This window comes from Cricetulus griseus, chromosome 4, assembly GCF_003668045.3.
Source record: "Cricetulus griseus strain 17A/GY chromosome 4, alternate assembly CriGri-PICRH-1.0, whole genome shotgun sequence".
Lineage (NCBI taxonomy): Eukaryota > Metazoa > Chordata > Mammalia > Rodentia > Cricetidae > Cricetulus > Cricetulus griseus.
In genome coordinates this window covers 154,215,312-154,229,615 of record NC_048597.1, presented here as the reverse complement: position 1 = coordinate 154,229,615, position 14,304 = coordinate 154,215,312, and the positions used below count along the sequence as shown (strand labels likewise).

The following is a 14,304-nucleotide window of genomic DNA, read 5'->3' as shown; positions in this document are numbered from 1 at the left end:
TTGGAAATCTGAGTGTAATGAATGGAAGATGAAATGCCCACACATTTTCTATGAAACATCGTGGTTCCCTCCCACCAGAGGGCCAAAAGTACACCCAGTGAACAAAGGGAAGAATAGAGAAGTTTGCCTGATTTAAGTCCAAATTTACCGAGAAATCTGTGTTTGGCACTGGAGTGAAAATTGAAGGTTGAAGTAGAAGTTAAGTTCATTCATGGTAAAATAAAGGTATTCTTTTTTTTTTTTTTCAGTTGTTGGAAAGTCTTCCCCATTCCACAGAGATTTATAGAGGCTGATTAGACAGTGGAGTTTGAGGTGATGGGGGTGGAGTCAGGCCCCAAGGAAAGGTGAAATGGCATGAATGGGAGCCCTCTCCATGTTATACATGGGGACCAAGTGTTCCCTGGCATAAAGGAAAGAACTGAACAGAAGAGAAGGAAAATCATCAGAGGGGGTCACCCTGCCCTGGTTACTGTGCCTCAGAAGACGCCTGGGTCCTGCCAGCCTGCCAACACTAACTTATGTTTGCAGTGTTCTTTGGAACACAGAGTGAGCACTGTAATAAGAGCCAAGGTGCTGGAGCAAGGCTATGTGGAGGATGCTGTGCACATTCCACAACCCCAGGGTAGGCTACCTGCCCAGCCATAGCAACCAGGGCCAACTTCATGCAGTGGCCCCACTTCTGCCACGGTTGAAATCCAGACACAAATTATCCAGAGATGCTCAAAGCCTTTTTGGCCAAGCAGAATCTCCACGTGACCTCTCATTGGTCATGCTGGAAGCACTGGTCCAAGAGAGGAGGTGCCCTCGATTCCTTTCTCTCTGGCAAATTAGTCATTGCACTTACTACAGCATCTAACTCACTGATCAGAGGACTTAGACATGTAGGAGCAGTGTGACCCAAAAGAACTCTTCCTTGAAGTCTTTAAATGGCCACCAGGTGTCAAGCCATGGGAGCTTTCCCTGTTGTGTCTCAAATAGCAGAGTCTTAATTTACTTTCCCCAGCAGCTCCTGGGTCATCTTGCTTTTTATAGTTTTCACCAGTTGGCTTTCACGTGTGCCTAAAGAAATGAGAGGACTATGGAATAAGCAAAGAGAAGGGGTGAAGTGAAGTAGGAGGGTGGTCTTTTTTTCCCCCCAGAGACCTCTGAAACTGACAGTAACTGTCGGCACTTTGGTTTCAATTAAAATGTACCAGACAACATGCCGGGGCCTAATGTAATCCTTTTCTGCTTTGTTATCCTATTAAAATGCACAAAATTTCAAAGAAAAGGAACTGAAGCTTACCCGTTTTTAATCCAGCATTACAGCTCAAACAGCAAGGCCAAGAAGAGCTCTAACATTGAGGTAATACCTCCTGTCTCAAGCCTTCTCAACAGGCTGTATTTGGCTCTTGTAAATGCAACAACATTTCTCCTTCCCTTTATAACCTCTTCTCTCTGTTCCCACCTGGAGCTTGGTGACCACCTATCTTCCTACAAACACTGAGAAATAAGATGGCAGCTTTGGGAAAAGACTGGAGACTACAAAAAAGAAAAAAGAAAAAAGAAAAAAACAAAATGACCAGACTCCATTTCAAGTTGTTTTCATTTTTCAAAAAACACGTATTTTATTTGTTTATTTTCTCACTCGGATACTATAAAAGGAAATCTTGCTAGCCACCTGCAGATGCCAGCATCACCATGCAAGGGGATTGGATTACCAAAGGCTTTGCAGAACAATTGCTAAACAAAAGGTGGTGGGTGAACTCCAAGGAAATTAAATACCTTTATCTTGAAAAACACAAGCTCATAATCAGGGCTTCAAAGAAAGACAAATACTCCACCAGGCTGTGAAAATCAGGGTCCCCTTTCAAGAATGGCAAAGAGGCAGCACCGTTGACTTTCAGAACCCTTGGATAATAGGAAGTTTGCTGTCTGGCACAGTGGGAATGAAACTGTGAGACATCTTAGCAAGAGTGGGGGTAGGGGGTGGGGAAGGGGAGACTCTGGGGACACTTCCCTCCCTCTTTCTTCTCAGAGGACCCAGTGTGGCTATCCTGGTTCTCTGGTTTCTTTGGAAAGCTCTGAAAGTAGAAATCTGACTTTGGGAGTTTGATGGCAGCTCAGAGAAATACTTCCAGGAAGCCCTTCCCTAAGGACGCCCTTCTGAATACCGGGGGGCAGGGGGCAGAGAAACTCCAGAGAATTGTCGGAAAACAGAATATGAACAGAAACAGGCAAATGGCTACCTGACAGTCTGCATCCAAGGAAGGCAGCCATTCTGAAGACTATTCTCACCTCTCTGGAAACTGAGCTGTTAAGCTAACACATCACTGATTCAAAACATCTGATGTCAAGTTCTACAGAGAAAAAGAGTTCCTGATATGTGCTTGTAGCCTGTATGTAGAACCCCTCGTCCTTGACACCTTGGAGCTTCTGGGTGATAAAGCCAGTTTTCAGGATACCGGTTCAGTTCTGGAAGCATGTAGTGCAGTCTGAGTGATCACAGAGTAATGGGAGAGTCAGAGTGGTGTGAAGGCTGAGGGCTCCGCTTTCCATCTGGATTTGGGAGTGGAACCTTGGGCAATGTACCTGAATTCTGCACTTTTGTTTACTTGACAGGAAAATGTTGTCAAGGGCAACTACGAGGTCAGAGCTAAAATAGTTGTCAAGGTCAGAGTTAAAATCATTAGCATGGAGCCTGGCTCGTTCTAGTACTGGTAAATACTCGTAAAGGGTAGCTTTACATTTTCAGAGACAATAGCTTTGCCCGTTTAGCTGTTAAGCTATTGAAAGCTGAACAACCCAAGTTCTCCATCTTTTTATGTTTTTATATGGTGGGAAGAGTGGCTCTCCTTTCTAGCCTGTTTAATAATTGAAGGAGATTGCAAGTCATTTGGAGAGTGAGATGCCTTAGCGAGTATTATGCGACACTATGAAGTACCTCTCCCACAATGTGTTTTAATACATTGAAAAATTCCTCAGATGCTTCTTCTGTCTTGTGTACTTTTTCCTTATTTTTCTCCAACTGCCCTTTCCAGAATCTGCTAGGACTAGGTGAAAGATGTCAGAGCAATGGAGGGCGAGTAGAAATGGTGAGCTTTCTGCTTTCTGCATAGTGCCAAGCAAAGCAAATGTGATGGGTCCATGTGAAGGTCCTGTAGGCTAGTCTATACATGATAGAGGGGGAGTTGCTGTTTACAACAAAGAATCCTGTGGAGACAGCCCCATCTGATACATCCACATGGCTGTGGGAGGATGTGGCTCTAAAATGGTTGAGAGCCATATGGACCCAAGAATCTATGTTTGCATCAGATGCTGGCACTGCCCAGAGCTCTAGACCTAGCACAGTGGGCTGCTCATGGAAAATGCACTGTAAAGATTTGTTGATCAGCATCAAAGAGAACATAGGATGCCACTTGTTGAGATCATGGCACTTGCCTGTCCTTTATACCTGTGTGGTGTAGCTACCTCTCATCCACCTACAAACCATTGTTCCGAAAGAATCACATGTCTTGGGTGCAGATAGATGCACTGTTATTTGGAACTCATTGAATGTTTTAAGGGCTAGGAGTTAAGTCGACCTGAATTGAAGAAATGATTCTTAGCTAGGCAGAAAGGAAGGAGGGGCAGGTGGGTGAGCAGACTTCAAGTCTCTGCACTGCAGTAACCCCTGTTGATGTCTGTTGCTCCATCGCAGTTCCAGAGACAATGAAAATCATGCATTTGCATTTGGGAGCTAGTGTTTGTATCTGCGGGAAATCTGTGAGTGACACCAGACTTAGAATTTCACCAACTGGGGATTTTCGGGGAGAGCCTGAGTCTATTTCAGCTAATCTCGCTGATTGCTGAAGCACAGCTGAGGCCCAGGTTCAGAGTGTCAGGAGGAAACCCCAGTTTTAAAGCCATCTGTCTGGGTGGCTTACATACCATCCCATCTACAGAAAGGGATAGAAGCATCTGTAAGGGCGGCAAGAACCTTGCAGGCTGGAGCACATTCATCCCGAGCCCCTGCTGATGAATGGCTGTGTGCTGTGGAAGGCATTAGACTTCTAGGGGGATGACTGATGACAGTGCTAAACAGAACAGGCCTCACTCTCGGAATGTGCCCCTCCCCCTCCCTCCTCCATCTGTTTCTCAATTCTCACTCTGCCAGCAATCTATTCTTGCTTCTACTTTCCAATAACTTCCTAAAGGCATGGCTGGTATACAAGCCTCACTCTGAAGAGGAGGAAGAGGCCACTCAGCCCAGAGTTGGCACACGAAAGCCAACTCTCATGATTAACAGGTGGGCCCTGAAAGTCAAGAAGCTGGGAAAGAAAGATTGGGACTGTTTGGGTGGCTCATAGCCTTTACCAGCATCCTGTTAAAACCTTAGCTCCTTCTGAGGCTTGTCCAAACCAAATCAGAGTAACAGTCACGCCAGCACAGACCACCTGGTCCTTTCTTTTCCTCTCCCACCCGGTCCAACATGGGAGGTTTGTTTCATGGATTAGCCAGGTCAGTGCTCCACCCCCTTCAGAAGCTCTGATCACCTGTCTGGAGCCCTCATTGAGAGCTGCCACATATAGTATATGATGAGGAGATGACTGTGGATTACAGTGTGGATCCAGGGTTTTGTATGATGTAGACCTCTACATCTGGGCTGTCTATCTTCTTTCCTTCTAGTCATTACTTTCTCTTCATTTTATGTGTAGGTCCATGTGGTTGGTGTGTGTGTGTGTGTGTGTGTGTGTGTGTGTGTGTGTGTGTGTGTGTGTTTGCAGGAGTGTAGGCATGTGAGTACCTGCATGTGTGCATATGAGGCTGAATCTTCCTTGATTATTTTTCTACTTTCTTCTTGAGACTGGTTCTCTCAAACCCAAAGCTCACCAATACTTCTGGTCTGGCTAGCCAGCTCTTTCTTGCAAGTCTGGAACTATAGGCAAGCAGCCACACTCACCTGGCACTGGTATGGAGTTCTTGGGATATTAATTCTGGTCCTCTTGCTTGCATAGCAAGAGCTTTAACTGCTCAGCCACATCCCAGTCCCTTCTGGTCATTTTTTTTTTCTTGATCACCTCTTATGGGCCACATCCCATGATCCTGGGGTAGAGTTACACAATGCATGGTTCTTCCCAATGAACTTGGTCTAATGGGAAATCTAGATATATAAACTTAAACCCATGATTATTGTATACACATAACTGGAATAATGCACAATGTGTTACTAGAGAGGCATGAAAGCAATATACTTTGACAGAGTTGTGTATGATCAGATAAGCCAAGATGAAGTGGCCCTGGAGTTCAGTGATAAAAGGACAGGCTAGCTCTCTCTCTCTCTCTCTCTCTCTCTCTCTCTCTCTCTCTCTCTCTCTCTCGTGTGTGTGTGTGTGTGTGTGTGTGTGTGTGTGTGTGTGTGTGTGTGCACGTGAAAGTGTGCAAGCACACTTCCAGTAGTCTCCCTGCAAAGGTGCTGGACTAGAAATTTTTGCAGCACTGCTACCAGATAACCTGACAGAAACATCTGTAGGGAGTAGGGAGGAGGGTTTTAATTTAACTCTCGATTTCTAGGGGATTCCAAACTGTGGCAGGAAGTCAAAGGCATAGTTCAGTCCACTGGAGCTTTAAAGTATTAGAAGTGGCACACCGTCACATGGCAGCCAAACAGGAAGCACCAAGGGGCTGGTCAGAACCAGAGGGGGGTCCTCACCTGCTAGTGACCCATTTCTTCCAGCTGAGACCCACATCCCAAAGATTCCATAGCCTTTTGCAAATGGTACCACCAGCTGGAGACCAAGTGTTCAAATACATGAGCCCATGTATTTGACCCAAAGCCACAGAAGTGTTTGAAAGGAGTCAAAGTGTACAGATAGGCACCTGAAGGGTGTATTGGGAAATTCGGATAGTTCTGTATTGCTGGAGATGATGTCACAGGTTTTACATTTCAAAAAGACCTGTTTTATGGAGATAGTTTTGAATAAGAAATGGCTGCATTCAAGGACATTCTTTTGAAATTGATGTAGTAGTTTAGGCAAGGGTTGGGGAGCACTTGAATGTGGTGGGATGGATAAGGAGGAGATTACTTAGGATAAAGACAGCAGGACTTGGTGATAGCCAGTGGAGGAGAGGCATGAGAACAAGAGTAAACCCAAGTGACTGGTGACGCTGGGAGAGAGCATCGAACAGTGATTTTATAAAGAGCCATGAAAGGAAGTGTGATGGACCGTGTCCTCTGCTAAGAGAGGGGGGTGTGATGGACAGTGTCCACTGCTAAGAGAGGGAGTGTGATGGACAGTGTCCACTGCTAAGAGACAGTGTCCACTGCTAAGAGAGGCTGTGTAAGATCAAGAGTGGGCAATTTCTGTGAGCTGAGAAACAAAACGTAGTGATTTCAGAGGAGTAAGACCACATCACCTTTGAGGAGAGCCTGTTAACTAGGACTAGCAGAAGTAAATCCAGATTGGTGGATTCATTTCCTCCATCAGGTATGGTATCCAGGGCCTTAAAGCTTCTCAGATGTTCAAAATTATGTTTGGGTTCTGAAAAATAATATTGGCTTCCCAATGCACAAAGAAAACTTGCAAAATTAAATTAAGACATGTTTAATTAAATATCTCCAAATGGAACATTGTCCCAACTTCATTAATTTTTAAATTTAATATTCATAAAAGCTGCATCACATTTAGACACAATTTTTTGGGTTAGATTTTCTCATTTTGCAAACATTCCGTTGTAGGCACAGTGATGGCTGAGAAATCACAGCCAATTGGAAATTAACTATATCTTTCTCCATAAAAGCAGAAGCAAAAACATTTTAAATGCATTTAGTTGTAAGATGTTGGGTGGATTTTCTTCTACCTGCTTTTGTGTGAGACAGAATCTCCAAATGTGTTTTAAGAATTCTAAGAATGGCATAAAATAATGTTGAAACAAACAGAGAGTTCTCCTCAGAAGGTTCATAATGACAGAGAAGAGGGAGGAGGGACATTGAGTGGACAGAACTGGAGCAGTCAGGAGTCTGAGAAGGGACAGACATGAACTGGGAAGAACAAATGGTAAGGAAAAGATGGGAAGGCTCAGGAGCTGACTGACAGGGAGGTGGGAAATGCAGCCACCGGGCACAGGTGAGGCCCAGAGAGGAGAAGAAACACTCCTTCCAGGAACAGGAGGGAAAAGCCCTTCTAGGAAACCCAAGACCTTTTCTCCATTTCAGGTAGATCTATCTTCAAGTGATGGGGGTATCTTGGAGTGTCCCAACACAACCTGAGGACTCTCTTTATCTGGGCAGGTAGCCATCCTCAATATCACTGATGTCATTCTCTTCACTGGCTGGAGAAGCTAGGACTTGGAGGGTTCACGGCCTGAAATAGTATCCTGCTTCTCATCACTCCTTCTCCATGGGCTAGAACACCAGGATATACCCATTCTTTCTTAATAGCCCCCTTAGAGTCCCTTCCATCCCCTTATCCATGTAGACCCTGCTATTCTTATAGTCTGATGCCTTCTGTCCCTGGTGGCCCAGGTGAGAGGGGCTGGTATTCAAATGAATATAAACTGCTTTTCCTCCCTATTTTTTAAGATCCTCTGTCTTGGGTTAATCAAGATAGAGGCCCCTGTACTGATGGGTGCAGATTTGGAAGAGATGACTATGGGAATTGGTAGACCAGAGCGCATGGTCTGTCTGATGTATTTCTTATGTGAGGCTTTGGGCCCACTGGAAGTGGACCATCAGCTGGGCAGAGAATGCCACTATGCTGTGTTGTTAAAACACACACACACACACACACACACACACACACACACACACACACACACCACACACACACACCACACACACACACACACACACACACACACACACACACCACACACACACACACACACACACACACACACACACACACACACACACTGAGTCTTTATGGTGGGAAACCCAACACATCTTGAAATGGCCAGGTAGGGATACTGTGCCAGCTTTCCGAGCTGCAGAGGTAGTACTCAATTCCTGTTCCTTTCTGTGGAGCATCTTAGGTGGTGCAAAACTGACTCTCCCTGATTACAGCATAGCTCCATGCCCCATGACAACTTAACTAGAGATCAGACATGGAGTCATCTAAAAGGGTACAGGACATAAGCCTCCAAGTTGTCAATTTTTTAGACAAAAGAAGCTTTTTTGGTCCCTGATTGTGGTCCCCACACTCAATGAAGCATCCCATGTATCCATGTAATACTTTCTCTCTCTCTCTCTCTCTCTCTCTCTCTCTCTCTCTCTCTCTCTCTCTCTGTTTTTCGAGACAGGGTTTCTCTGTGGCTTTGGAGGCTGTCCTGGAACTAGCTCTTATAGACCAGGCTGGCCTTGAACTCACAAAGATCTGCCTGCCTCTGCTTCCCAAGTGCTGGGATTAAAGGTGTGCACCATCACCGCCTGGCATGACACTTCTCTTAAAGTATTTAAAGGATGATTTCTCTACAGTCAAAGAAAGCATCTAGTTGTTGAGCTAAACTCATCAATGCTGCAACTGAATTTGCAATAATCATCCTACAAATATGTGTCAAGGTATCTCTAAATATCTTGCTAGGCAATGAGGGTACAATCCAACTGTAAAGAACTTAAAAATTCATAGATGCATCCAGAGATAACTAGTTGTAGGCCTGGCTGCTGGGGAAAATTAACCCGGGAAACTTGTTTCTAATACAGAGTTCTGGACCAGTAAGATAGTTCAGCAGGGGAGGGTGCTTGCTGCCAAACCTCATGGCCTGAGTTTGATTCCCAGTGCCTACATGGTAGAGGGAGAGAGCCTGCTCCTGAAGATTGTCCTCTGTCTTCCATATGAGCTCTTTGGCTGAGCTGGGTGTATAAGCACATGCACTGACACACAAATAAATAAATATAAAATTATAATAAAATACAGAGTCTGTCTTCAGACATACTGGATTATTAGTAACCACTGGTGATCTCTATTTCAAATTTTTCAGGAGTTTCTGGTAGTACCCCAGTTTAGGATGCATTAATCCAGTATGGGTAAAAAGTCTTACTTTCCAAATAAACTTAACATTTTAGTCCCTTCTCCCAGATATCCAGGTCTGAGATTACTTCAGGGCTTGGAGATTTGGGATTTTGGAATACTGTCTGACTAAGCATCCCCGAGCCTGAAAATCTAACACTTAAACATTCTCTGAAATCTAAATTTGAGCTCTCTCTCTCTCTCTCTCTCTCTCTCTCTCTCTCTCTCTCTCTCTGTGTGTGTGTGTGTGTGTGTGTGTGTGTGTGTGTGTGTGTGTGTGTGTGTGTGTGTCCAACCTATAATATCCTGGCTCTGGCAAGCATTATTTTTTCTAGATCCTTATATACCAAAACGCATTGTGAAGATCAGCTAGAGTTTTAGAATTTAAGGTATTTTGGTGTTGTGCCACTATGAGTTAAATCAGATTGGGTCTTCACTTTCCCATAAGACAGTCCTCAGCTTACAGCCTAGTACAGGCTTATGGTTTCCCATCCTCCTTCATTCACAGTTAGGTCTCCTTGCCCCAATTTACTGCAACCACCATGCTTTTCTTTCAAACAATGAATTAAATCTCTTCCAGGAACGAATGAGTCTAGGAGACCATCTCCACGACTCCATTCCAATTGTTTAAGTGACAGTTGCATTGTTGTGGTGGGTCTTCCCACTCTCTCAAAGTAATTTCTACTTTTTTATCACTCTCTTCTAGGCCTGGGAATGGAGAATATTGGTGGAATCTTTGTGGTTCTTATTTGTGGCTTAATAGTGGCCATTTTTATGGCTATGCTGGAGTTTTTATGGACTCTCAGACACTCAGAAGCGTCAGAGGTAAGCTTCTAATGGCTTCCAAAGGCAAACCACCAGCAGCAGTGTGAAACTCACTGGCTTCTGCACCCATTTCAGATAGGACCTGCAGAATGATCTCAGGGTACACAGGACAGTGGGAACAATTTTAGTCCCCAGAGTAAAAGATCTGAGTAGATGCTTGTGCAACCACAGAAAGGGCTCCAGATTGTTCTTTGACATAGCCATCAAATTAGTATGTGAGGAAAGATGTTTTATAAACAACAGACTTTATATAGTATTGGATGGGGTGGCAAAGTGCCAGGTCATTAATGTGAAATTTGACCTCTGACCTTTCATTTTGACTATCTATACCTACAGGTACAGGTGAAAACCCTCAGAGATATCCTAAATTAAAGAAACCAAGAGATTCATTTTCTGTCTCAGGGATTTTAATAAATTTAATTCTCTAGTTGTGGGTTAGAGGCTGGGTTAATGTCTACTTTGCACCTTTGTCCCATTGGTCCCTCATCCCTCCCCAGGGAAGATGCACAAGTATGCTTTGTGCCACTGGTCCTCCATCCCGCTCCAGGGAAGATACACAAATCCTTTTGTGTTAATTGCATTATGAGACTTTTTCATTTTTTCATTACATTAGCCTCTCAGCTCTATATCTTCCTTAAGCCCCTCTTTTAAATGTTGTTGGGGAAATATCTTCTGATTATACAGACTACATCCTGGAACCCTATGAGGTACCACCTCACAGGGGACCTCAACACAGTCCTGCCATTCCCAGGGCTGTCTACATTCAGCTTTTCCCCACACTGTCACCCATTCTTCTGCCCTCTGCTCCTGCATGAAGAAAGCTTGATTTTATTGTACACTCCCCCAAGAAATGAAGAGTGGCCCACCCCCATCTAAACCACTACCTAAAAATGTACCCATCGGGCCAGCTGCCACTGCAGCAGGGGCCACTACCCTCACAGTGCCTCTGCCTGAACTTACCACTTCTCATCTACTCTAGGACTATACTCTCTTCCCTGTGTTTCTATTGATCCTATTTCTAAAATCCACAACTGTGCCCCAGTTGCTCATTTTAAAAAGTAGTAATGTCACTATCCCCTTGCCTTATACCACCCTTCTCGAGAGCTAAGGATATTTGACTATGTATATATTTGTTTGTTTGTTTGTTTTTCAAGACAGGGTTTCTCTGTGTAACAGCTCTGGCTGTCCTGGAACTCACTTTGTGGACCAGGCTGGCCTCAAGCTAACAGAGATTCTCCTACCTCTGCCTCCCAAGTGCTGGGATTAAAGGCGTGCACCACCACCATCTAGCCAACATTTGATAACAGTATTACTTTCCACTTCCTTGCCTCCCTCTCAGCTCTTAACACCATTCTAACTTGGTTTCTCTCCATTTGTACAAAGGGCTCTTGCCCATTGTCTGACCCCTTCAGCAAGGGGTCAAACCTAAGGGAACCCATCATTCCCAGACTCTCTTGTCCTTTTCCTTGTTCAATATCTATTTTCTTGGCCCCCCTGGTACTTCTGCTTCCAGTTCTATTCCCCTCTCCCTTTGCCAAGTCCTTAAATGCTGCTAACATTTATATGTTCTATGAGAGTCTGATTGGGTGAGCCTTTCATTCCCTAGTGAAACATCCCTATTTCTTCTCCTGTCTTTTACACTGGACCAATAGTCAGCCATCTGTCAGCCACCCCAGCACCACCGTGCTGACATAAAGTCCTGTTACATGCCATCCTGCAACAACTATAGACATGGAGCTACTTGGGTGTAAGGACTGCCTGTTAACCTCTGTATTCCCATGACAAACCACAATGCTTGGCCCACAGTAGATGGTAAATGCATGTTGCTATCTTCTTGTCACATGTTATGGATGAAGCAGGTGGCAGGGGTGTTGTTGCCATAGTAATTATTAGAAGCACAGAGGGGTTTAGTGGTTTGCCAAGAATCTTCTGCTATTTAGTGAAAATATGATGGGTCTAAAATCAGTTCTGAGGACCTAAGTTAGGCCGTTTTGTATGAGGTGATATCTGCAGTTGCTTCCATGGCCTGTTTCTCCCAAGAGCTCAGGCAATATCTGGATTTACATTGAAATTCTGTCCTTCTCAGAGCATTGCAATAGCTAAAATGAAGAGGAGGCTGTATTGACTGTGTGACTCTGGTATAACATTTGTCCCATTGAGAGAACATGAGGAGGGCAGGGTGGTGGTGGCACACACCTTTAATACCAGCACTTGAGAGGCAGAGGCAGGCAGATCTCTGTGAGTTTGAGGCCAGCCTGGTCTAGAGCTAGTTACAGGACAGCTAGGACTGTTACACAGAGAAACCTATCTCAAAAACAAACAAACAAACAAACAAACAAACAAAAAGAACATGAGGAGGAGGCTTCTTCTGCCATCATGCTCCAGGAGTGCCATTCTGACCTCAGAAATAAGAACTCAACCAAGTACACTTAGACTTTAGAGTTAGAGGTGTTCAAGTTCTAATTCTCAAGGGGACACTCATTAGTCAGTCCTTTGCAAAATACACAGTATGTCTTCAGTTCCTACCTACAGAGCTTTGAAATGGATGCTATAATGTTAGTGAGAGGAATGATAGTAACACAAGTTCATATTTCTTTATCCACTGGTCCTCAGATACTCAAAGCTAGGAATGGTCCAAGTTCTTCGTAAGTTGGATGCAAATGTATTCCTTCATAAAGCCTGATTAATGTGCACTGTTTTCATTGCATTCAGTGTGATCACACAAACATTTTGCTGTGGAAATAGCGATGCGTTTGAATATGGAGTTTGTCCCAGCCCCACTAGATGTTAAACCTAATATGGTGTTTGTGCATTGTAATGCCATTCTAAAATCCGGAATATTCTGAGTTTTGGAACAAGCTGGAGCCAAGTGTTTCAAATTAGGAGACTGTGGACCTACAGATGCAGCAGTTGTTTATTTCAGTGATTTTCGGGATGCATCATCTCCAGCCATTGGCAGCTTCACCCGAGACAGCTAGAAGGAAGTCATGGCTGTGTTGTTTTTTGGCAGTGGTAGACCTGTCATGCTGATGGAGCTGAAAGAGAGAATAGGGAAGAACATGGGGCTGCTTCCTCCTGCAGTGTTTCCAGATTGTTCCCTTCCAGCTCAGACAACTCAACTGGGCATGGTGACTAAAAGACATGGGAATCTTTGGGCTGAAGATAAAATGAACAAATGATGACTTTTTCAAATACCAGAGAGACTGATATAGGAGAGAGTGTTTGTTTTAAGTAGGTTTCAAGATCCATATTTACCTGAGGTCAGTGGGTGAAATTCTCAGGGTTAGAAACTAAGCAGAGTAGGAGGAGGCAGCCGTTAGTGGAAATGTTCAGAAATGGTACACTGGCTTTCCCAAGATGCTGAGATTGCTCTTTGAAAGTGGCCAAAGATTGGGTCTGGTCTGGCAGGGCTGTTGAATGAAGGCTGTTGTGTGGAGGGCTTTTGAGCCTTAAATAGGGTGGGAATGAAGCCTTCTCTTAACCCTTACACCTGAGGTGACAGACTGTCCAAACACCCAATGCCTACGACCCCAAGAGACCCATGAAGTCGGTTCTCAGCGGCTCTCTGTGACTTCCGCTGTCTCCCCCAGGTGTCTGTGTGTCAGGAGATGGTGACGGAGCTGCGCAGCATCATCCTGTGTCAGGACAGTATCCACCCCCGGCGGCGGCGCTCTGGAGGCCTGCCACCCCAGCCCCCAGTCTTGGAGGAGCGTCGACCTCGTGGCACCGCGACGCTCAGTAATGGCAAGCTGTGTGGCGCCGGGGAGCCCGACCAGCTGGCGCAGAGACTGGCACAAGAGGCCGCCCTGGTGGCCCGCGGCTGCACGCACATTCGTGTGTGTCCGGAGTGCCGACGCTTTCAGGGCCTGAGGGCACGACCATCGCCGGCGCGCAGCGAGGAGAGCCTGGAGTGGGACAAGACCACCAACAGCAGCGAGCCCGAGTAGTGGGCGAAGGACTGCAGAGCCAGGAGGGGAGGCGGGAGGGCTGACTTTACAACATCCTTCTCTCCGGATTCAGGATTCAATCACTTTACAAAGGGCATCAGAAGCTGATGTCCCAGCAGGAGACAGATCCTGCCCTGTGGGAGAGCTGGATCTAGCGGAGACTTTGCATTCACGTGGCAGAGATGCTGTCCCTTTTGGGCACAAGGACCCATCTCCTCCCAAAGGGCCCCTCTTTCACACGTAAATAACACGGAGTCTGGGTAATGGAGCCCTGATGGAAGAAGTCCAAGAAGTTGATGGCATCATCAGTTGAATTCCCCCCTAGGAAGGGGCCATTGTACCCTGGGTCTAGTTCTTAACAGGAAAAAAAAAAATTAAACTCAACAGGGAAGTTTTCTTTTCTGAATTTGTATATTTTTGTTAATGTCCCTTTCTTTCCTCTCCCGTTTTTCCTTTGTCTCTTCTGGTTTCAAGGTCTGAAGTTCCCTTGTCTTGTGCTTTGGGATTGGGAGTGCGGGTTGGTGGATGGAAGTCTGACCCCTTTCTCTCTCTCTCTCTCTCTCTCT

General features: G+C 45.2%; 1 protein-coding gene across 1 annotated transcript in view; it reads left to right on the top strand.

Moving 5' to 3' along the window:
• Grik4 (glutamate ionotropic receptor kainate type subunit 4) overlaps nucleotides 1–13,738 on the top strand; it is a 290,512-nt gene extending 276,774 nt beyond the window's left edge. The window contains exons 18-19 of the mRNA XM_027412199.2: nucleotides 9,673–9,791; nucleotides 13,382–13,738. Of these exons, the coding sequence (XP_027268000.2) occupies nucleotides 9,673–9,791; nucleotides 13,382–13,738 (476 nt within the window). The remainder of the gene's footprint in view (nucleotides 1–9,672; nucleotides 9,792–13,381) is intronic.
• The last annotated feature ends 566 nt before the right edge of the window (nucleotides 13,739–14,304 follow it).